At 38.5% G+C, this 25,958-nt stretch overlaps 1 protein-coding gene across 9 annotated transcripts in view; it reads right to left on the reverse strand.

The window, feature by feature from the left end:
- Positions 1 to 25,958, reverse strand: part of EHBP1 (EH domain binding protein 1) — a 205,458-nt gene that overhangs the window by 58,220 nt on the left and 121,280 nt on the right. For all 9 annotated transcript variants that reach the window (XM_066546363.1, XM_066546360.1, XM_066546362.1 and 6 more), the window contains 4 exons: positions 21,760 to 21,938; positions 21,082 to 21,130; positions 14,084 to 14,998; positions 11,970 to 12,113 (listed from right to left, as the gene is read on the reverse strand). In XM_066546363.1, coding sequence (XP_066402460.1) covers positions 11,970 to 12,113; positions 14,084 to 14,998; positions 21,082 to 21,130; positions 21,760 to 21,938 — 1,287 coding nt within the window. The remainder of the gene's footprint in view (positions 1 to 11,969; positions 12,114 to 14,083; positions 14,999 to 21,081; positions 21,131 to 21,759; positions 21,939 to 25,958) is intronic.

The raw sequence follows: 25,958 nt of genomic DNA on the forward strand, positions 1-25,958 counted from the left end.
GAGCTGCACATCTCTGCGACTGAGGTGATCTTGTCTGTTTCACACTGCACTTGGCTCTCCTGCAAGTTTCAGGGACAGGCTGAGATACCCAATTCCACAATCACGTTGTGTTTTCCTTCTGTCCTTGCTTGCTTGTGCTGGTGCAGAAGGAACACCAGGAAACACCACCGAGAAAGCTGACCTAAACCAAAAGCAGAGACAAAGGCCTCCACTAACTTCTTCTCTGGAATTTTCCCTGCTTAGGCAAGTTTGTGCTCTCCCCCACCCAGGAAGTATAATTAAGGTCAACAATCACCTAAGGTGCTGGGATCCATGAGCTCGTTCTGCCTGTCATCGTGACTGTCGGTGCTATTGGCATGACCCACAAACAGGGGCTCAAGCATGCCGGCTCAGAAATATCCTAAAATAGTGCCACCATCCAGACAGGGCAGAATCCGAGATGAACAGGCTAATTAATGATGGTGTTTTCTGTGCCTTTCCATAGCTGAGTTACAGACAGAAGTTAAGAAAGCTGCTTACTCATTGTAGGAGTCAACATTCATCGAGCTCCACTTAAGGGATTTTCTCTTGTGTAAACTTGACTTTATAATTAAAAAAAAAAAAGTAAAAAAAAAAAAAAGTGGTGTTATGAAACAAAGACTTTTGGCAAGTGTACGGGATGCGTAAGCTGGAGAGCAGCATCTCTCAGACTGCCATCCTGGGAAGCTTTCTCCTCGGGCGGGCAGCCCCGCGCCAAGGGAGGGGACGTGCCCTCCTGAGGAATGCTCCCGGGTCACTCCCAGCCGAACAAAGCCAGCGGGCTGCAGGGGGCCTCCGAAAGTTGGTTTTCCTCCCCGCCTTCTCTCAATTTTTGGGGGAGGGTAACAAGATCCCTGTCTGCTTCTATGTGATGAGAATGAAAAGAACAAGTGCAAACCCCACATCTCCCTGGACCCTATTTTGCTGGTTTGTTTTTTTTTTTTTTTAAAAAGTCCTGCAAACTGCTGGCAGGTTTTTTTAATGGAAAATACCAATCGCCTAAGATCTATACCTAGCCTTTTGCCAATAATGAGAAAACTTCACCTTCTGTCCCCAGCAATTCTTAGGAAATCTTTTGCTGTTATTCCTACAAATCCAATTACAGATTGTTGAGTAGCTAGTGGAGTAAGCTTATTGAGGAGTGTCACATCACTAAGTCGTGCGTATGTGTTTCAGTTTGTAATGTGGTCTGAGCCGCTGTAGAGGTGTCAACTTAAAATGCAAGTAAGTAGCAGAACAGGGCTAATCCCAGCCACTACTCCCCTGCAGCCAAATTGTAGCGCAATGAATGACAGTGGAAATGCAAAGATGCCACTGTGCTTATCACACACAGCCAGATGGTGGACCTGGATCAATGCACACATGCCACGATCAATGCATTTGATAAAGAATTAAGAAGAAAACTGTACATGTTATCAAAGAACTTGTACATGGCATAATTATGATTCTGCATGTGCTTACTGATGATATTGGAGACTCAGAGGCAGGTGATAATGAAACTGATAGGAAGAAATAGCTTAAAGGCTACAGCATATGGCCTCAGCACTAAGAAATCTTGTCAAATAGTTCAGAAAGCTTTTTTAACTGTTATTACAGGCTGCTCATAGTGCAAGCTGGTGGCAACGTTTTAATTTTTTTTAAACCTGAAATGTCAAAAAGTTACAAAAGCTGTACTTTTCAGAATGGTTCAGAAAATAATTAAGATGCTATTGTGTTTTAAACATGGCGAAAAAACTACAGGTAGAGAGACCATTCACAATTTAGGGGTGGGGGGGAGTAGCTAGGCATTTAAATATACATATACAATTCTGTGTTTCCTGAATAAATGCATTTAGACTTTGAGGGAGCTTGTGGCAGTTTAAGGAATGTATCTTGGTAGCAATTTGCATCCAGTACGCCAATTTCTACAGATGAAGCTTCGATATTGTCAAAATTTCAGTATTATCGAAATGTATCAAAATGCATTCAACATCAAACAGAGAGTATTTCCCTGCTCGCATTTGTACTCTGTCAGCTGAGTTACAGACACCTTGGATGTGAAAGAAGGTAATTAAAGATTTGTGGGAAATAAAGTCTAAAGTAATAAAAAAAATGTATAATGTATAAAAGGTACCTAAAATACAAATTCTCATGCTCCAGTTGATAGATGAGCTGCCTAATCAACGCCTGGACGTAACTTAAGTGCTCTCATTAGTGTGAAGACCTTCGGGCTAAATAAGACTAAATCCCTTAAAAATTGCTTCTGCAATAGAAAAATCCCCCTTACCATTTTCCTCTGCCTAAATCATATCAATTAAAAAGAGAGAAGGGGAGGGAGGGAGAGAGAGAGGCATTTTCACATGACTTTGTTTTAACTGACACTCAAAAATCTATCTTCTGAATCCAATTTAAAATGTCTAGGCAAAAAAAAAAGTTCATTAGCAATCAAAGAAACAATAAAATTCACCCTGAGTTTAGTTTCTCTTTCACTTTGAACCTGAATCTTTACTCAGCGCTAAGGTGCATAATGCCCATTGAATCCTTCACCGTAACTTCTTTTTTTCCACACCAAACGTTTAATCAACATTGCAGTTTTACATTAAATGATAAAATTTATCAAAACGATCCTCCAGAAGAGTGAAGCGCTTATTTTATTTTCAGCAGGCTGAGGAGGGACACTCTCCACCTCCCCCCCGGCTCCCCGCCAACCCCCGAATTTCAATTTGTCCTGACAAACCATTGGGTATTAAATTCTAAAGGCACGCAGAGTGCATAAAGAACTGATGGCTTGATTAGCTCTTGTGGTGCAATTGAAGGAGCTGTCTCTCTCCCCGCTTCTCCATTTTGAGAAACACTTTGATCTTCGTTCAAGTCAATTCATGAACATCAACTGACAAGACTGCATGAAACACCCCAATGGTTAGGCCCAAACTCGTAGCAAACTATTTGGTTTCATTAAGGCTTTAGGAGAAGTGACCAGTGACAGTCCTTTCATTCAGAAGCCAACAGGCAAGTGACTGTTTAAAGTTTAATGTGCACAACGTACTACTGAAGGCCACTACACCTATAGTCAGTCACTCAAGTATGAATGCCTTTACCTACTATTTTGTGACATGTGAACTGCTAAGTGCAGCTGCAGTCTCATTAATGCATTCGCCCAGATTTGTTTGCAGGACTAAATATACGATTCACAGAATTTCTGGTGAGAGAAACAACTGTATCTTCAAAGGAAGGTAGAACAGCAGGTGCTATGTAAAAGCCAGCGATTAAAAACAGATTGTGTTTTTAAATGCAGTAATTTACTCGAGATTTGCACAAATGTAGCAGAAATATTATCTGTTCCGGTTGAAAATATGAAAGGATTTGAATCGCATCACCTGCAAAACATAGGGTGTTTGGGCCGGTGTCGCGCTTTGCTACAGTACACTACTTAGACATCACTCTGCCCCTTTTTCACTTGCCCTCTCCAAAGGTCCCACTTCAAAGAGTTCATTTTTGCACCAGTTCCTGTCAATGCAGGTCAGAAACACTAAAGTGGAAAGTGGCTGCAGTGCCGTGGCACAAAGAGTCTCCGCGGCTGAAATCAAACAAAGCCCAATTAAACTAATCATAACGTCCCAGTGAACACAAGGAAGCTCACCTGGTATTTCTGGACTTCTTGTGTGAATTCCCAACTCTACTCGGTACTTGGTACTATAATTACCCTGACCAAAATACTGTGAAATTACTGCTCTGATCTACTAATGGCTGCAAAAAATCCCGTCGCTGTGGTTCCATGCCAAGGGGCCGTAGCAAGGTGGCGCAATGCTTTCTGACAGAGACGACAACTTCGAAAAACTCAAAAGGGAAAATTAACGGGATGTGGTTTATGTTGCCAAGGACTGTTCATTAATTACCAATTTAATCACTGCTGGAGGCATGACATTACAAAAATCTGGCTGAAAGTTCTAATAGATTATGAAGACCACCTAAGAAGAGTGACCAAGAAATGTACAAAACAATTAATACTGTTTCACTGCTATCAAAGACACTCAGATTATTTTACATCAAGTGAAGCAAAAGAATTAGTAGCTTCACAGTGCCACCACTAGGAACTGTAAATACAATGGCATACAATTAGTAATGCACATGTGACTTTTCGTTCAAGGCATATATCCTTGGGAAAGCCAGAACACGATAAGGAGAACAAAAGAAACATTTTTAAATGAAATGAATAAAGATTTTAACTCTACCCTTGTGCATGCTGAGCAATCACAGAATAGGCAATGCAAAATACAGCTCTAAGTAATGGTGATATCATCCTGGGATTCACAACAGCGCGCACTGAACATCCACACGGAAAACGTCCACAGCTATTAGCAGCGATAGAAAAAGAGCATTCCAGGGGCTGAGAAACCCGGGTCTCACTCTGCACACAAAGGGATAGCGCTGAAACAGACACTTCTTTTTTTTTTCCCCCTAATATTTATAAATGGATAGAAGACACTGAAATTTTGGAACTAATTTTGTTCAGATGATCTTAAAATTCCATTAATTAACTGCCAGCCTATTTTCTGTCAGTGTGCGAGTTAATGGTATGGCTGCAGACTGTGCAGCACCTTGAATTTACAGCCACATAATAAATAAATTTATATATTTAGGCCAGATCCTTAACTGGTGTAAACAGATACATATTATAGAGATAACAGCAATAAAAATCAGCTGAGAAATTCAAGCATTTGTATCTAAAACTGAAACTGCTAACATTCGTCATGCATTATCAAAGGTTATGCTTTATTCAGGAAATCCTTCCTGCTATAAAACTGACAGTGCATATTGGTTCTTCTTAAAAATTACTTTACTTGCACTAATTGATTTGATTTTACCAGCTATGTCAGGGACTTGTCTACAGCAATATTTTTGTACAGTGAAATATTACGACTTTATACTAAGAAAGTGCTTAAACAGACTAAATATGAAGTCAAAAGATGTAGAACCTCTTTGCAAAATTACTGATTTCTTTTTTTTTTCATGCATTGAGGAACATTAAATAAAATAAGTTGCTTGCTCTTGCCATCAAGGAATTGAGATCAGACTATCTCAACCTTAGTGTGTCGCTATAAAGAAGTAAATATCAGGTCAGTTGTGGGTTTGAAGTGTTCAGTCAGCAGGTCCTTTCTCCAGTTAAAGAAAAGTAACTTGTTAAAACAACTATAAAACTTGGAATGCTCATGAAATGTAAATACTCCACAGCATAGTCTTATCAGCTTACACCATATTTAACCGCTTTTTAGCGGCATACAGACAAGACATATAAATGAACAACAGGGAATAAGTTACCAAAGCTCAGGGATTACCAAAATAATGTTCAATCTTTTTACCAATTAAATGGTAACTCCTTCTTTGTAATCTTGGGAAGATCTAGCGATCATATCTAAATCTGGTTGCAATTATCAGCATGACAGACTAGTCTTTTTTCAATCAATATTTTCCAATTAATATTAAAAGACCAAGGTTGCCACCTGCAAAGTCCTACACCTCAATAAATTCATGCTAGATGTTTAATTAATAAGGATCAGGTCTTAATCTTTTTTTTTTTTTAAGAAAAACAAGATAATAGTAATTTGAGAGTGCTTAAATGAATTAACACGACCACCTCAATCACAGACATTTATTTTCCAACTGAGGAGACTACAAAAAATCCAGCAGTGAACTGGATACCTTTCCTAATGCAACAGAAGTAGGGATTCTGGTTTGACACAGAAAAAAATACTAAATGAACCTATTTTGTACTCATTTTCAAGAACCTGAAAATATGATTGGAGGAAAGATCACTCACATTGCTACCTTGAGTTTAAGGCATCTTTCAATCAAAATAAAATATTCTATTTTTGCTGCCTACTCTGAATTTGTTTTTGATACCACTTCTGTTCATGTTGGCTCCAGTTTACTTATTGGAGGTAAGTTGGACAGTTTGATGCTTATTAGTTCAGAGGGGCAGCAGATTATTGCTGGACATGATCAATAAATGGGATAATTTATTAAAGCATTTTTTTTAGGATTTAAAATAATTCTTTGTTTTTATTTTATTGCAGTCAGAATATCCAGTATCTGTGCAAATGCAAGCAGCCAAAATTAAAGATCATAAAGACTCACATCCTTTCAGATTCTGTCACTTTCTGAAGCCTTTCTAAAAAGAACTTCCATTTCCACTAGTCTGGTGCATGAAAAAAAAAAAAAGTTATCATTTTGCACTCAAATATTTATGAAAATGAAAAGTAATGGGCACAACAGACTGACACCTGAAGTAGAAAGAGCTTATTAAAAATGAATTAGATACAGCTGCAACAAGTCCTTTGAGCAAGGGAGTAATAAAAAGCAGTATTCTGAGCAAGGAGAAACAATCTCATGGCAGAGCCCGTTCCTCTGCCCTCTGCACACAGTGTTTGGAGGAGACAGCTTTTCGGTGAAGTACTCTGTATCTGCAAAATCTACTAGAAGAGTTGAACATCATTGCCACTGCTTTTTCTTTCTTTTTTTCAATATATACAAATTGAGGCAGCTACTGCTGTCATTCAGCTTGAATAAATATAAAATAATGGTACCAGAGATAATTAAACCCAAATCTTTCTCTGTACAGAAAGCAGAGTAGCAACAGTTGCAATTAAGCACAGCAGCAGCCTCAGGATTATTCTCCAAACCCCCCCAAGTCAGTTTGTATTATTCTAGTTTTAAATTCTTATTGTTCAAATGGAGTCCCTCACAATTTTTAGTGTAGTTATACTTGAATGCTGCTCTGAAGAAAGAATTACTATTTTCCTATTTCACAAAAGGCAGAAGACAGAGTGATTCCCTCCAGGTATCATACTATTGAACTCCTGCATCCACCAATCTATGCCAGATCATAATTATGCAAAATTTTTGGCCAAATCCATATATGGGTGGCCCAGTCCTGCACCTAAATTCACCAAGGAGGAATCCTTAGCTCATGCAAAACCCAAGTAACTTTAGAAACTATCTGTAGCCCCTGGCAGGGAGAAAAACACATCCTTTCCCAGATGAGCACTTTTCATAAATTCCATTAGATACGGCATTCCCTGCTAAAGCGGTCAGTCTTACAAAAACAAATTAAAAGAATTTGACACAGGATTTAGGAGATGCCAGAAATAAAGCTAGTGGGCATAATTTTAATTTTCATCCTGCTCTGTATCCTCTAAAACAGAGCCTAACTGTGGCAGCACCTTTTACTTTCACTCTCTCCTGGTCTTCAGCCCAGCCCTAAGCTCTACCCAGTGGCGTTCCACCCAATACTTTGGTTTATTTTCACTGTTCAATATGCATGCCCATCAACACATAGGATTATTCTTTACTCCACAATATTCACATCTTGCTCTGAAGACAGAATTGTTAATTTCTTGATTTCTTTCTACAGTGCCCACATCTATGGTATTTAAGAGCCTCAAAAGCATTAATCACATTCCCTTCTCACAACAAGCCGTGGAAGAGTTATTACCCTGCTCTTCTGATGAGAACTGAGAGGGAGAGATCCAGCTAAAAGGATCTATCACTGGGTGCTTGCTCTGGGAAGCCTATTAGTTGGATTTTTTTTTCAGTATACTAAGCTTTATAGCCATTTATACGTCTCAAGCACAGCTCCAATTGATTTCCCTGACAGACCTGGATGCTCAATATATCTGCAAATCAAACTTTTGCCTCAAAGTGATCAAGAAAGGAAGGACACAAAAAATAGTGACCACCTGGAGGACATTTGGCTCAAAAGACTTAGTGGTACTGATCAGGAACTCGGGTAAAGGCAGAAGTACATTTAATTTTTTCAAGCACCTTAACCATGACCTCATCTTTTCACTCCTCACAGTCCCTGCTTTGTTTGTTGTACACCTTTCAATTTCTGCAATCAAAAGCACAGAGGTCCTCTGGACAAACAGCCTTCTACATCACCTCTATCCTCTGAGGAAAATGAGACACAATTGCTTTGGGGAAAATAGTATGTGATCACATAATTAAAGACTACATCATAATGCATATACACAAAGGAGGTTAATTAAAGTTGCCTGTGCATTTCTTAACTCCTAATTCCATTCTCTGTAATCATGCTGACTCCATAACCATAGCCATTTGAGTTTGGAGAGTAAATGACAGCTGCAGTAAATTTCCATTCTTTATGTGACCCAGTCACTAAAAAAAAGTAAGAAGATTTTGCCAACAGCCTTTACAGATATTTGCTGACAGCAGAGTTATGCTGAGATTCAAGAATTAGAGATTCAATTCCACGTTCTACAGATGAGGATTTCCTCCTGGAAAGGCCTTTTGGGGCCATGACTTCTGAATATTTCCCACTCAGTGTGGTCCCCTCTAGCCTGTCACTTTGCTGAATAGGTCTCATAGCCCAGCTCAAGTCTCCTCACCTTTCCAACATCACATTCCAGCCAAGCTGCCGCTGCTAACAACCATCACTACAGGTTGGTATTTTACAGCATCTGGAGGGAGCAGATATGTCCCTTCCAGCCCTGTGATATTCACCATGAGAAAAGGCAAGTTAAATAAAAATGAGTAAGCTAATAAAAAGGCTCTCCTGGTTAAAAGCTAAGTGATTACAGCTGCTATATCAGATTGCAAATGACAGAGGCATCTCGTAAAAGAGTCACCACATGCACACATACATCAAGAAAGCAAGCAGAAAGGCTGAGCTGTTTATAAATCTACCATAGAGAAAGGGATCCACAAGGGGATCAGTAACTCTCTTCACAGAGCTCTTAAGCTAATTCTTCCAGTCTCCAAAGGGCTGCATCAATTTTAATGACACAGCTATGATCCTCCCAAACCATGAGCATGATTTCAAGGAGGTTCTGATCAATGCAGTCTCCTCTTAGACTTCAAATACCTGCACGCATACCTCCACATGCTGTCTGGCATACAGCTTGAGATTGAAGGCTTCTGAGAAGCACCAAATAAGCAGACACAGCGCTGAAAAAATTTCTACCATGCTGCAAGGAGGGAAGAAATGGGAGAAATGAGGCTGTACTCTGTGCTTAGAGGAGAAATAGGAACGCTGTTTTTTTCAAAATGGGCTTTTACCAAAACAAATCAGGCGGGCACACACCAAATAAACCCGTATTTATGGCCATGGTACAGATGTAGAAATTTCCTCCCTGTTGCTGACCCTGAGCAGTGCCACTGTCCATCCTCACTGTGCACATTTGTGAACACTGAACGCTGCTCTCACCTCATCCCTGGGAAAACTCCTGGTTCTCACATGACACATGGAAAGTGCTAACAGCAAGGCCTAGGAGATGAGACTTTTCTAAAGTCACTAAGGACTCCACAGGCTTCTCTTAGCTGGGGTGACTGACAGCACGGTCTGAAAGACTACGATGCTTAAAGCTCTTTCTGAGAAGGTATCAAAAAAGGTGCAATTGCAAACTTCAAGAGTTACTTTCAAAAGTATTGCCCCTGAACTATCTCTTCAAAGTTTTCTTATTTAAAATTAGATCTTCCTGTTTCAAACCATTTTCTTTTGAATCTCAATCCATCCTGAAAATGAACCTCGTCCAATTTCCACTACTAAATGCTGATTCTCATTATCACAACTCTCATTTGGATAACACACTACTACACATTACTGCACACTGACATACAACACTGCTTTGAGTCAAAGTTCTTATTATTAACCTTAATGACCAAAAAGCCATGAATAGAAATAAGTCTGTGCTATATGCTAACAATCAAATGACCTGTAGAAAACTGGCAGAACTACATCAAATGGAAATGCCTCATCTCTACTAATATCAAGTATGTTAAAGGAAAATGGGAATCAATGTGTTTTATCTTACACCTATATATGTTGATGCACACATGCATTCTCCTTCAGAATATGCACATGTAGGGATATGTATATAAAATATACATACATGTTATACACAGCTTTATATAATGTATATTATTATATACCAACTGTAAGAGTCTCCAAATCACATCTCCACAACACACTTCAGAGCTGAGGAGCTTTTGTCATTCTTATGTGAAAATGACTCAAGTTAAGAGTGCCCACTACAGAGTGCCCAGATTTCACATGGGTCAGGACCATTTGTTCCAGGACAGTTCTCCTTGAGCTTCTGACAGAGGCAGCAAGAAACTTTGCCTCTGCCAAGCTGCCCTAAAAGACTGCCCTTCCTTTTCCTGCAGGCTTCTAATTAATTTTTCAGCTTCTGTAACAAATGAAATAAAGTCCTGTGGGTAATCTGGCAGTCCTGACTCTCACCCTGAAAACCCGTCACCATCTCCTACCCTCCAGCTGGTTTTCATGGCCTGGACACCAACTTCCTTATTGTGTAACTTCACATTGCCACCTACCTCTTCTCTGTATGCCACTGTGACAGCTCCTTTCACTCCTGTTTGGATTTCACTAGCAGGAGTTTGAGGCTAAAAGAGAAAGTTTTGCTTCCCAATACTATGACCTGCACCAGAAGGGGCCTTGGTCCTTAGGAGAGCAATGGTAAAAGGTGTTCTTGCTGGGCAGTGTCCATGCAGACAATTTTTACTAACACTTGGGAACTTTGCTGAACTTCAGGGCTCTCTGACAAGATTGTAGTATTAACACAAATTTGACTGTTTTGAACTGATTTTTCAAGGGAATATAATAATCTTTTCAAATTTTACCTATTTTTAATATGAGTAAAACAATGCTTTGTCAAACCTAATACAGAGAAAGAGATGATCAGGTTTTTTGACGTTAGAAAAAATTTAAAAATATTACCCTGAGGCAGACGAGCTGACAGGGAAGATTTCAGCTCAAACAATGAAATACTAGCAAAGTTGTAAAACCTTTGAAAATAGGAGCTTGTAATATAAAACATTAGGCAACTTTAATTACAGTTGTTTCTGCCTGAGTAGTTGCCTATAGTAACTCTCCTCTAATGCCATTTTCTTTATGAAAAGATAATTTAAAAAAAAATCCACAGTGAAATTTATACTAAAATCTACATATCTAAGAAAAACTTTAAAAAACAGAACAAGAAAAAATTATCTTATATATCATTAAAGTATATAAATAGGACTTGTCTGTGTATATGAATATATTTCAAAGTCAAATGAAGTATTAGTCTATGGAGAGGAATTTCTACAAAAAAGAAAAACCAGTATGGATCCAAGAGAGTTAAGAAAATAAAATGAAATGTGTTAAATCACTGCCTTCATTTTTTGATTGTATGATCCCATTCCTGTAAAGAGGAGAATCTGCCCCTCAGGACTCAGCTCTGAAGGTGGGAATCTGCAAAGATTCCAGCCTTTCTCTGTATCATTATTTTTTCAGTTATATTTACACTCTCAGTTGCCAGTACAGTCTCTAATGTGCAATAGTTAGAATCACAAAACCTGCATTGCAAAGGTTTGCATAAAAATTAATTAGCTTTCATCTCCAGAGAGTAGGGATCCTCCAGGTCACCATGGAAGCCACTGGAGATACAACCACAGCTGCTTCAACACTGGAGCTCATTCCCCAGCTCAACTTTCCCCCCTTCACCAGGATAATCAACTTTGGTGATAAAAAGAAATTGTTTCATCAACTCTTTTACAAACTGACACAAGCAGCTCCATTCACTGCAACAACACTTCTAAAGCAGCTAGGAGCTCACATCAGAGGCTCAAGGAAATGATTTACATTAACTGAAAGAGAAGCAATCAGAAATAGCACAAATTACTTCACTATCATTTAACAAGTAATGTTTGAGTTTCATCCCACCAGAAACTGCAGTGCCAATCAAAGAAGATGCTCCCAGACTTCTGGTTCCAAGGAAGTGGGAGGCACCCTTCTATTGGCCATAACATCAGGAGAAGCAGGTTTTAGAAGTGAATGAAGGACACATGACACACCAAACGTAGAGAAGAAATGTTCTGCAAGGACATGCCTCCCCCCTTGAAAGCACACACAATGCATTTTAACTCTGCAAACTGCAAGAGTGGCCAATGTTTCTTACATCGTTCAGCTGCTTATTGCGGGCTGGGATGAGGGTACTGCTTAGTTGTTTATTCCCTGCCTTTAATGCTGCATCTCTTCTTGCTTGCTCAAGCAGAACTCTCGCTCGTTCTTTAAGTTCTTCCTGTCTTGACAACATACGTTGCTTAAAAATAAAGAAATATAATTAACAGCAAGGCAGCCTCAGGGTACTGAAGGTTTATACAGTAGTTAATAGCCAGCGGCCTTCCTATACAATAAAGGTCAGGAGCCACATGAATTATGTCTTCATGAGGTGACAGAGCATTTATAGAAATGAAAAGATGATCAAAATGTAAAAAAAAAAAAAAAAAAAAAAAAAAAAAAAAAAGTCGTAGGCTTTATAATGTAAATTGGAGTTCTCTTCCTTCCCCTTAAAACTTAATTTCTATCAACATTTAATGCCTTTAAACTGCAACTGTGGAAAAAACCCAACTGGCTTCACAGAAGCCATGTCAAACATGCTGTGTTTACTTATTTACTTTAATATGTATGCAAATATGGCTACAACAAAAATGCTTTGTTGGCTACTTATATGGGTACCACTCACTTATAACTTAAACTGAACACAAAGAAGCTGGGTACAAGGCAAAAAACCCTCCAAAAATATCTGCTTCTACTGAATTCATGAATATGCACAAGTCCCTTCTTCTTACAAAGGACTGAGCCTACTTTAAGAGCAGAAATATCAAAAGGGGGTTCTGCACAGGCAACACAAGAACATGAGCAGCTCCCAGGCAGACACACTCCCAAGGGCTGGTTTCTTAGTCAAGGTCAACTATGAAGAGTGGGAAAATGCATCTCCAGGCCTTTCCATGGGCCAGGTGTTGCCTGCGGTGCTCCTGCAACAACCACGTGGAAATGGAGTGGTTGACTCTAAGCAACAAGTGAGCGTAGGTTCAGAGGGAGCCTCACATCTCAGATTTTATTGCCATATGCAAATGTACCAATAATTAACAACAAAGAACTGCCTTTAAAGCCAACTCCTGCTTTTTCTTGGCCTGTTACACCCTTGTCCATGAAAATCTTCATAGAGAACAAATCCTGTCTCCTCCTGCTCTTTTATTTTGTATGGGCCAAGCTGTTCCTTTTTCATCCAGTACACAAAGATGATGATGATGATGATGATGATGATGATGATGATGATTAGAAACCTCACAAGACTTCACTGACTAAAGGAAAAAAATTAGTTGACTCTGGAACCTATATTTGGCCATTATCACTCATCTATAGACTGCTTCTCTTGCAATAAAATCATTTTTACGGTGCTTACTCAGAAAAAAATCCCATTAAAATATTTGAAGCAATTCATACTATCAGAAGACTGGATATATTCTTTTCTTACCAAAGCTAATGGCACAAAGCCCAAACTCAAGAAAATTCTTCACAAGGATAAAATTATAAGCTTGTTTTGACATTTTTGTAAGTGGAAGTGTTAACATGTTTTACATATTTTTATGATGATATGATTTATTGATACTACTCAGCATATATATAATATTCAACTTCCATTCTCACAATAAATCTGCAAGGTAGGTGGGCAAACACTGTTATCTTTACAGAAAGGGAAATGATATTGTGGTGAAGTAACATGCCTTAGGCCACTCAATGGAAAGTAGCATAATTTAACAGTTTGGAGTTTCTACCTTACCATCCTGGCTATGTTCATGAGACTCTGTGGTTTCCCAGACAAGATTCTGAATTACCTTTAGTAAATTTTAAGGTATTCAAAGTTTTACATTTCCTAGTGAATTGATATCTATTTCCAGCCTTTGCTTCAGTATGCAACACTCAGAGGAAATGAGTTGCAACAGACAGTGGCAAAAACTTTGGAGCCATCTTTGAGATAGTTGAGAACACAAATTTCTTTAATTGGAGAGAGATTGGAAAGATCAACAGTGGGACAATTTCTGTAAATTTTTTGTGTAATGATTGTTTTTCAGCACTACCTACTTCTCAGGCAAAATATTTATTGCCCAAAAATAAAAATATATTGCTCACCTCACCATGTATGCCGAAGATTTGGTGTAAATTACAAACACAGAGAAAGAACTTGAACAGCACCTCCATCCTAATTCACAGACATAAATGTCTTACCTGGGCTGTTTTTGCAGTTTGATCTGCATGATTTAAAGCTGCTCTGGCATCACTGTCAGAATCAGATTCTGTTTGCCTCAGAGAAGCATGTGGTTTCTTTGCAAGATCTGTATCCATATTATAGGAGTATCCTGGCTTAGAAGTAGGAGATAAACTTGGTTTTGTGACAGGTGAACTAGGATCTGCTCTTGTGCTCTCTGTGGATCCTATACATCCCAGCTTTTCTTGCTCTGAGAAACCAGGGGTACTGTCTAAGCTCTGGTGTCTCTTCTTGTTGTTATCTTCACAAGCAACTGTGGGAGACATATCCTCCTTTTGATCACTGACATGTGCTAAGTCACTGAAGTCTAAAGTGTCAGTTATCAGCAATTTCTTCCTTCCCAACACAGGCTGCGCCTGTGTTGCGTCTGTACTGCTACACTTCCCGATTTCTTCAGACGCGGAAGTCCTCCCGGAGCTCTGCTGGGATTTCTGCGGATCCGTGTCACTTCGAGTCCTGCGTGAAGAAGGGGAAGCTGTGCTTGGGCTTAAGTGGTCATCGGGAGTCTGATGCTCGCTCTCGGATTCGCCGACGCCGCTGTCGTTGACGAACACGGAGTCGTCCTGCGAGGCGAAGTCGGCCAAAGCGCTATCCGGGGGCTGCAGCTCGGGCTCCCGCTTCAGGTCACTCAGCTCCGCGTAGAACTTCTCCTGGTCCACAGAACTGTTGGTGTCCGTTTCGTAGTTGCCCACTTTGTATGTGCTCTTGCTGCTGTTCTCCTCTATCTGAACCACGTTCAGCTCCTGGCCGCAGAAATGTGCCCTTATCTGATAGAGATAGGTCATAACAGTCAGTTTGTCAGGGATGGCCAACAAAACCATGTCCGAAGGCTCCAGCAGTCGCGATATTCCCAAACTGGCAAACCCGTCGTAGGCCTTTGAAGACAGACAAAATAAAGATCACAGTGTGGCAGTTTCTTACCCATCATAACATCTCAAAAATGCAAGTGCAAGTTTCAATCAAAATAAGCAAACCCCAAACCAACCAATATTACAGGGAGAACATGGCTCTGACTCTGTTACTTATTATTCTTTTGCCTTCATTATAGTCATTACTACTTTCTGGTGCACCATCCAACATCCAGCTCATTGATTTGTCCTGATGGCTTCTACACACGTCCCAGGACGTCTTCATAGCAAAGCAGACTGAGAGAATGTAACCAGCAAAAACACTCAAATAGCATTGTTTTAAATATTTTTAACATACTTCAATGCCATACTATACTAAAATTTTTTCTTACTCAAAATTCTGAGACTTCTATGAGTAAACAGCTATTCATGAAACTGCAGCTTGAAAACCCTTCTTTTTGCACTAGGAAAACCTACCAATATCTTAAATGGTTCTCACTCAAGTTGCAGGAAACAAGCAAACAAAAAAAGTCTAAGAGCTGGACCAGAAAAAAAAGGAACTCAGGATGGCTTTTTAAGATAAGGAACAAAGATATAAGAAACACGACACTAATCCATCTTGAGCTTTATCATTGCTGATCAAACCTTCTGCCTTCTATTGGTCATGTAATTGCAGTGATTCCTGCTGATGAAAAACTATGTCCAGACAGTCAAAAGGAATGCCACCACAGATTACTTCACACTAGACATAAATCACATTAATCCATCAAGCAAATGCATTTTAAAAACATTTGTTGATGCTAAATTTATAAGAAAGAGAGAGTGAAAATCATTCCCATTTCACTTTACTTTCTAAAAGCTGAACAGTTGCAAGCCTCCCACTTTGTGAGGCCACATTGTCTTCTTTTACTGCTGGCCCTTTAAGTGAGTGGGCTTGGTGCATCAGGTTTTTCTAGTTTTGAAGAATTAAAGCCGTTTCTCAATTTACAATTAATTATTACTATCCTGGATTAACCTTGGAAGACAATATTGTGTTTCAAGGAAGTCTTTAAAAGGCCTCCTGTTAGCGTAGATGCACTCAGTTAAAGCATGTGGGCTTCTCCTCCCCCAGGAATCCTGCAGCTCCTTTTCAGCGTCTCCTAAAGGGCCTTACAATGTTCACAGTTGATCCTACACTATTTTGAACAAAAGCAGATGCTAAATTTAAGACATGGATGAGAAAACTGTCCTTTCACAAGGAAACAGTAACACACATCACTGGCTTCAACTCTTGAACTTTACATTTTTTCCTTAATTTCTTTAGTTTAAAAAGAATAGAGAAAAAAAAATAAAACAATTATGGGGCTTTTTTTAAATTTCTTGGTTTTTATATTACTAAGAATTCAACAGTGAGACAGAATGTGGGGCTGGGCTGGCCTGCCCCTGGCAGACCCAGATATTTTGTTTGCTCTGAGAAAAAGAGGCTCTCTCCTCCTCCTTGCAATGTCATTCTCTATCAGTGGTCCAATAGTTTTCATTTCAGCTGCTTTTCAAACTCTGCTTTCAAAACCTGGAATTTATCTTCCCAAAATTTTGCATGCCTCCCCTCATGCTCAGGTATAACTTTCCAAACCACTTTAGGTGAAGTAATTTTTATATAATTATAACAAATGATTCATTATAACAAATAATTTTTATATCGTTGTAACAAATGATTCTAGAGTTTATCTAGACATAGAAATGGTCTGAATAAATTATTTCTAAGCTCCTCTGTGGTTCTCCCCATACAAAATGATTTGGCCTAAAATCATTGCTGGTATTTGGTGTAGTATTTCTTGGGAAGGTTTATTATGATGAGAGACTGTTATGGCATTTATAAATACAGAGCTGTGCTTAGATATAGGAGCAGCAGTGGCAAACATGACTGATGTATTTGCTGGTACAAAACTCCATATGGAACAGAAAAGCAGCAAAATTATAGGTGGGAGGGAATGGCAGCAACTTGGATGGTAGAAGAGGGACAGCTGTCATTTACAGCATCTTGGGAAACAGAGTTGGAGGAGCAGGATCAAGCTGACTTGGAGGAGAGGGAGACAAGATGGGTGGGACTGAATAGACATGAGGAGCACAGAGAGCAGCAGCAAGTCAAGGGAGAGCAGTGCAGGGATTTGGGTGGCAGCCTAAGGCATGGCAGACAGCAGCAATGATGGATGCTCATGCCACAGCAGAAACAGGCTGGGCATGGACACACCGCGAGCCACCCGTGCTGTCTGTGGACTAAAGGTAATGCCAGGAAGTGTTGTTTGCTAAGTGGGTCAGTGCTGATTCAGTGGCATAAATAACTTGTTACCTCACACTGCAGGTAGTGGGAGTCACCATCTGAATGAAGAATGACAGGACTTAAGGACAGGCACACCAGCCAGGGCAGCCAAAGCCCATAGACATGACTTGACCTAAACTCCTTTTATACTCTCAATTTCTTATTTATATGCTAATAAAACTAAACTCTATGAGTATCTCCCAGGGTCTATAAAATTAAGGTGAGGACAGTGTTTCAGGTCTCAGGAAAGGTACTTGCTTAGAAGTAACACTACAGCAGGATTGAATTTGGAATTATGGATATTCTCAGTACAGCTTCAATCACTTTTTGTTGGCTGCTCAGTTCTTCTGGTGATGCCTGGGATTAAACAAAGTTATTTCCTACCGATGCCTGACACCTATTCCCCATCCCCTCTCATTCTCATCCACATTTTTGCTTCTCTCCTTTCAAAGTACACTAGATATGTAGATTGGCATGCCAATGCTCTAGAGACAGTAGCTCTAGAAACAGCAATTGTGTGTTCTGGATGTGTCCATATAGCACTATGTGATGGGTTGTTCTTCACTACTAGAAAAGCTGGGAGTTTCCTGATATTCCAGCATATTTATAAATGCATCATATTTCTAATTAGTTTGTAACATAGTATTAACAGAGAAAATTTTCCAAGTCAAATTATTTTTGTCAAACACAGGCATAACTCAGTCCCAATTTTTGCAAATATTTACTACTCTGCATGTTTAACTCTGCTTCTACATTATCCTACTGATGCCAACAAGCATCTCCTACACATGCAATTAGATCTGTTCTTATGACTTTGTGGAATCAAATTGTAGAGGTGAGCATGACCACCTATTATAAAAATACTAACTCCAGTTTCAAGGTAAGGAATATTTTCCATTTTGACTCAATACTACCCCTGTAAATCTGAATTCTTCTATTTAAATGTATAATTTAAAAGAATTCCTTTTAAAAATGGGATCTTTTATTAAGATGATCACTCAAGTTCCAATGTATTAAGGAATTTGTTAGAAATGGCCAAGAACTGGGGAGCATCATAAAAATAAGAAGTGCCAATTGAACATCCAAAAGATATATCCACATGATAAATGAACCAAGCTTCTCTAAACAATGACTAAAACCAGAAATTCATTATCAGCACCATACTGTTGTGCCCTTCTACTTCTCATTCCTTCATGTTGTCAAAGATCCAGCCCAAGTCTTGTTTAGTAGCTTATATTTTTAAAGTGCAGGACATTTTATGAGCGAGACAAAATATTTCTAATGTTGATAAGGAACTATAGTGCCAGTATGCTGTAATTTTGATAAATTTTCCCTTAATTTAAATTTTATTATTATTTAATAATAATCAAATGGACGTATTAAATCAAATTACCTGTTTAACACTACTAGGAAGGTAATATGGATAGTTAGCTATATCTGAGATTTAAGTAGAAGCACAACTCTTTAGACCAGCTGGGAAAGTATCCCTGTAATGTTCGTAATTTTCTCAAAGATAATCCTGGTTTCTCTTTTGTTTCTGATCAAAATTTGAATTTCCAATGTGCACCAAAAATACCTTCCAATTCAGATTGATGCCAATGTAGTACTTGTTTGGGATTTTTTTAAATATATGTATATTCAGGAGACTAAGCCTATTTATCTATCTCCCAATGAAGTCTTTTTCTTTTTTTTAAATTTACTGACAAGCTGATTGACAGACATCAATTGGGATCCATCAGCACAAGCACCACAGGCAATATTCCAATCATTTCCCAACTCTGTAACACACTGACATATTGGCCAAGATCAGATGTCACAGGTAAATACCCTTTTTTATTCAGCATCAGTGGCAGCACCCAACTGGCAAGTGGTTGGTATTATAAAGAACCTCTGATGACATGCCTTTTTTAAGAGTGCATTTCCATCCCTAATTATACACAGTATTTGCACTGAAACAGTTGTTAAGAAATCTTAAGATTTCCTCTTTTTTTTAAAAATTAAAATACAAACAAGGTGATTCACTTCTAAAATATATACTCCTATGGGTTAACCTTTAATCTATGGTTTTCCTTTTGGGGAGAGGGAGAGGCAGAAAAACATAGGAAAAAAAAAACCTGCTTCAGACAAAGAAAATCATCCTATTCATCTGAAGATGTTATTTTAATTGGTTAGGAGGAATCATTGTCAAATGTGTTACATATCTGCATGGAATTTCTAGGCAGCCATTGTTGGCAGTGCTGCATTCACTCCAACCAAGGGCACACGGGGTTATCTGGCAGAACTGTGTGAGACCAGGAAATAAATCTGCAGGAAGCAACTGAGATACTCAGGGTAGCTGTCAGGCAAAGGCTGGCAAAGTGATGAAAGAAAAAAACTGCACAATAATAACAATCACTATTTCTTCAATTCTGGGAACTATATCCTGTTAGAGACAGGCTAAAAAGTTCACTGTTTGCCATCACAGTTTCACAAAGAAAAGATGACTGATCATACTGCTAACATTTTTAATTAATAATCTATTCTTTCTTTTTTATAATCCAGCTTAATTAGGCCAGACGGTCAACAAAACTTGAAGTACAAAAACATATGGTCACAGAAAATACTCTGATGCCACAGATAATCCACTTAGGTCATTGTAAGTCCTCCTATTATTATGAAAAAAAATATCATCAGCTAAATACTCATTAGATACGAGCTGCTCAGAAATATTTCATTATTTATAATACTTAAGTACTAAATTAAAGACAAGTAACTCCCTGTTTAACACATAAATGTGCAGGCACATTAAAATATAAACAAAATTAATTTTAATAAAGCACTTTCATAAATTCCATGTAAGTAAATAATACTAGATTGCAGATATGTTTGCTATATAATATTGAACTTGATAATTTATTTAAAGTATATTTTTATACCTTCATCTCAGTTAAATTTAGTGCCTTTTAAAGCAGAATAAAAGTAAAACCACAGCTTTAAGAAGGCAGATACTTAAAACAATTTTCAGATGATCTTTAGGAACAATTTTATTATCAGTGACTCACATGAAAATTGTAATTTCTAAACATGTCCCTAGGGCCCAACCGAAGCTTGTAACATATCTAAAATAGTGAGCAGAAATAAACACTCTTCTGGTGATCCCCAAACTGAATTCCTGCTTCTTCCAGAGAAACTTTTTACATCTTGCACCTACAAAGAGTGGTTTAAAGCAGTTGTACTGCACAAGACTATTAACTATTTTGCTAGCATTTAATTTATTTGTAAAGGAATATGTCAACACCTTTTATCCTAAACCTCCCATGTTGTGCATACTACTTCATTCAGCTGATGCAGTCTAAGAGTAGGTGTAAAATTCCATCTTTAAAAATATAACCATCACCATCACAGCAACATCAACCATGCTCAGCTCCCAGAGCCTTGTTAAAGCAACAGCAAGAGAAGCCTTGTGTGCCACAGTCAAAGAGCAGTTACATTTTTCATTCTTTTAATTATGTGGCTGATTGGAAAAACCAGAGCAGTGCTCACAGAAGGCTGGCCAGGCCCCTCCTCTGCTCTCACAGTTAATGTAGGCCATACAAATATTAAACTCTAATGCCAGCCCTGGACTTGTTGTGAATATTAAAACCATGACAAACTCGAGTCAATAACACATCCGATCTGAACCGTGGGAGGCCGAACACCTTCTGTGAGCCACAGTTATGACCTTACAAAACAACCACACTTTCCCAAAATTAATAAAAACCTGCAGTGAAGTCAAAATTGAGGCTATGGTTTTGGTTTTGGGTTTTGTTTTTTTTTGCCTGGCAGTTCTTACCTTTTTGTTGTTTTCTTTAATATCTTGAGGATTCAGGGACTTGTAGTCACTGAGGGGGAAAATGGCACAGTGGGTATATACAGTATTTGATAAAAGCAGCAGTTTTAAAACAAACTAAATCTAAAAATTTGACATACAATAATATCATACAGTAACTAGCAATTTCACAGCAATTCAATCAACAAAACTAATAGTGTGGAAAATTAAAGGAATAAATAAATAAATAAATAAACACCGATTACATGTTTCATTGCCTGAAGCTCTCCATCTAAAAAAGAAGTTAAGGCAGGGACTAGAGGCCAGCCTTGACAACCAAATTTACCAGGAGGTAATCCGTCCTTGTCAACATACAAAGAGCTTATTCCTCTCATCTCATTTCAACACTGGCGCAATTCTCATAATCATCTTGAAGTCAGTTCTTTGTATAAGATTAAGAAGAAGAAAAACAAATCACAGAGAGGGGAGAAATAATTGTTTATGCAACAAGGGAGAGCAAAGAGGTCACAAAGTTTGAGCATTCATAAATCTGGTTTCTTAGAAAGGACAGTTCCCTGCTTGAAAGCAAAGGGTGAAAACAGTTCAGCACCTAAAACACATTGGTATTTTATTTTCAAGTTAAAAAATTGTTCAGTATTTCTATGAGAGTTAGCTTATGCAGGCAAAGAGTATACAACTTACATTAGGTCTGGTCTAAAGTGATGTAATATTGCACAAAAGGATAAACCGTTTCTCCACGACGTGGTGAAATTGGTGATTTTCACTCCCCTATAGTTTTTTGTAACTTCTTTGCACCACACGAGCAATGACTGACTGGCATTTGGCTTTTTCCCCAAAACAGGACTTGGTATTGGGCTTGGCTGGAAAAAAAAAAAAAAAAGAAAAGAAAAAAAAAAAAAAAAAAGAGAAGATAAAAGAATTTAATGGAAGATGAGAATTAACATTAATTGACCTAACTAGATGATCTGTATCCTTTGATGTGAGTTTAGGTCCTTCACAGCTGTCAGTTTACAATGACTGTAACTTGCAAAAGACACAAATCGCGAGTTATTATCTGCAGTTGTTGCCCTAGGCACTTGTCTCCCAAGGATGCAGATATACAGGATTCCACATCTACACAGGGGAAGAGGCCAAGAATTGTACCAGTGGAAACACCCGTGCTGAAGCACGGCACAGCCCTGCACAGGCGGTGACACAGAGCCTTGAAAACACTTCCCAAAATGCAGCCATGGAAAAGCATCCCCACGAGCCCTTTCACAATCAAAATCACGACACAGGATTGATGAATTCCTCTGGTAAAGGCTCCAGAGGAGAGTTTTGGTGCTCTTTCTGTGTCAGTGAGTGACTGCATAAAGGTAATTATGGTACTGTCTTTCTGAACAGCCACTTCCAACCATACCCGAAGAGCTGCCTCTTCCAGGCTTCAGCTTTTCTATGTGGAAAAGGAATTTCAGATGAAAGCTCTTATCAGAAGGTGGTTTCTAACAAGTGTCATTAGCTAACAACCATTATCTAACCATCATTAGCTAATAATGACCATTTCCAAAAACAGTTATTTTGACTCTTTTAGTAACATTTTTGTGGGCATAAACCAAGAAATAAAATAGAACACGTCAGGCATTTGGCATTTGTCAGACTATCTGCTGCCCCTCAAATTCAGCATACTGATTGCAGCAGCTGTTTTCAAGACACACACACTTCCCTAGAAAAATACTTTCACTTTAAAAACTTTTTAGATCTAATCAAACAGGCAGAATGTGACTGATGCAAATCCTACATTTGAATTACAGTGAAAGAACTGAGATCCCCTATTCTTTCAATGTAATACCATTTAAAGCATATATACAAAACAAACAAGCTGTTGATGCACTTTAGAGCTAGAGAGTTCCCAAATTAAGACAAATTAAGAGCAAGTAATTTACTGTATCACAGCCACTTTATGGTCAAACGGATTTACTTGTTATTGTCCATTTGTGAAAGACCAACGATGCCCCCCCTTGACTGAAGCCTGTCAGTGCTCAGCAATTAGCTGCTATCAACTCATTTGTTTTCACTGCTTCTGGGGAAAAAAAAAAGTGCAGAGCCGGAGAAGTAATTTTTCATTTACTGTCAAATCAGCCCAAAAAAGTTGTTGCATAAACACACTACCTCCTCACCAGACAGAAGCACTGCTAACTCATTTACAGAGTGCAAAAGGTATACCTTGCTGAGACTTTTTTAACACCACATCATATGTACAAAATAACTTGTTAGAAAGTGCTTACGTTTTGTAATCCTGTCAACAATTCAAATCAGCATGAACAAATCCATTAACGACGAGACAAATATCCCCAAATACACTGAATTAACAGCTTTAACAGGGATATACAAAATAGGGAAGGAAAAGCAGCAATAAATTATAAACTTTACCACACACAAGATTTTAATCAGAGAAATAAATATTGCATAGCAGCTTCCAGACTGTTACTCCAGATTCAGTGAAGTAATTAAGAGGGTGTTTTTCTCTTGTTTTCTTTACACCTTGAAGAAAAACCTAGTAACTAATCATTGACCTCAAATTTAAGGTGCTACATTACTTAAAATATATTTGCTATTATAAGTTACAGACAAGGAAATAGCACTACTGAGAGATGTATTCAATGAGAGAAAAAAACTAAAACATCATTATCAAATAGTGGAAAGGTGATATTTTAACAAATTATTAATGCAAAAAGCTACTTCTTCAAATCATAGAGCACTGCTTACCAGATATATTAAATGTTAATTGTAAAGGCTTAATACTTGCTGCTGAAACTCTCAACAAAAATGGTAAATTTTCCAGTCACCTCAACACTTTCTGGTTAACACTGAAATTGCCTTAGGCAATATTGCCATTTAAATTACTTTAATTACTTATCTAATAAACTAAAGATATAACTGAATTTAAAACCAGATTTTACAGAAGGAAATACAAAGGTATTAAACCAATAAATTAAGCAGAACGTCATACTTTATTTAAAAATTTATTCTAAAATTATCAATGTTTAAAAAGGTAGACTGCAGAATCCTTGAAAATCTGGAGCTTTCTTCTGTGTTTGTCTTTCCACTTATGTTAGATTTTCAAAAAGCACTTTTTCCAGAATACAGAAGATTTAGGACGCACATAATGTGCATAACATGTACAATCTACTCTTCTCTTACCTGATAAAGCAGAAACTGTATAAGGTTCTCTTTCCACACTTATTAGTCCATGTTTTTTTGATAAAGGTGAAGTTAATACCATGACAATGTTATGCTCCTAATCACCACCTGCGTCAAAGCTTTCATTATTTAATCTATGATAAAAGCATTTAACTCCAGACACAATGGAAATACAGAAGTAAAGGCAGAACTGTGTGTGAGCACTTGACAGGTCTTCAGAGGAGTTTACAAATGTTAGTTTTAGTTTCTTTTTCATGTGTGTGTGAAAAACCATTATGCAAAACATTTCCTTTCGATATTTGTATGTTGGACATATTAATTACTGGCTTGGTGCAAACACAATTACTACCAAGTGCCTATTTCTAGCATGTATTTGCTCTACATGATTAGTAGGAACTAATCAGATGAAATGAAAATTTAATAACCTTTTTCTTACATCATTCTTTTCAGCACTGACTACACAATTCTTCTAAACGACACAGCAGTCACAACTTGCCTTTTTGAGCTCAAAAGCTGAAGTCCCTGCAAACTCGGCTGGAAATGCCACTAGAAAGCCCAAGATATCCACTGCAGACTGCCAGAGCTCCTCACTGATCAACAGGTTATGGAATCCAACACAACTGGCTTCTGTCCAGCCGTGGAGCAGCACACGGCAAGCGCGGAGGTTCCAGAGCTCGTCCCTCACAGGGTAGCTCAGATCTAAACGCAGCATCGTGCGATGGATTTATCAGCTGGAGTCAGCACTGGCTTTGGGATATCTTTGGTTCACACTCAACAAAAGCACTGAAGTCTCTATTCTTCTTTTTACACATTCTGGAAGCTCAGTTGATATGTTTTATAGTGTATGCGTTTTTTCTCTTGGGAGATTATCCCATCAGACCATTACGTTAACAAGAGGACAATAGCTTCAAGTATTAGGCTGCATACCCACACTTAAAATATTCAAATAGTTGTTTTTGCTGCTCTGAGGAACCCAGCACCAGGCACAGTGATGGCTCACACAGCAAGGGCTGAGCTGCATCTCTGACACAGCCCAACACTCAGGAGAAGAAAATGAAGACTGGAACTGTGATGAGAACATGAGTCGATGGGACAGTGACACAGCCAGGATGAAGACTCTAGGGGCTCAGACTGAGGACCTCAAGGGCTTGTAGGCAGGTTGCATGGGGCTAGAGGTGTTTAAAGAAAGCTGGAGTGTTGAAGCCCAGAAGAGAAAGATGCTGAGAGGAGTAAGGGAAAAAAAAAGATTTGTAATCTAGGTGGAACACTTACATGGTTTGAGTTTTATATTAATGAATGAACACAACTCCTAGAAGAGGAAAGGAACTGAGACAACCACCCAGGACTGGTAATTAACTGCAGGAGAAGAAGCTCAGATTGAGCTAGCTCAGATTGAGATAGGGCTGAAAGGCAGAATAGGGAAGACCGACAAACAATGAACAAGCAAGTTTTTTCCCTCAAGAGGCAAGTACAGACACTGGCCTCTAACTTATTTGACTGAGCAAAATAAAAGGGATTTTCCCGTACCCCTATCAAAACCACGACGCTGTCTGGGCTCACTGAAAATTGTGCAACCATTAAAATGCAAGGTAAGGTAAATGAAAGTAAGACACAAGTAGGTGAGTGAAAATGTGCAGCATGAGGCTGGATGTAGAAGTCCAGGAAACTCAGCTGAACTGAACAGTCTGCAAAGCTGTATA

This window comes from Molothrus aeneus, chromosome 3 (assembly GCF_037042795.1).
Source record: "Molothrus aeneus isolate 106 chromosome 3, BPBGC_Maene_1.0, whole genome shotgun sequence".
NCBI lineage: Eukaryota > Metazoa > Chordata > Aves > Passeriformes > Icteridae > Molothrus > Molothrus aeneus.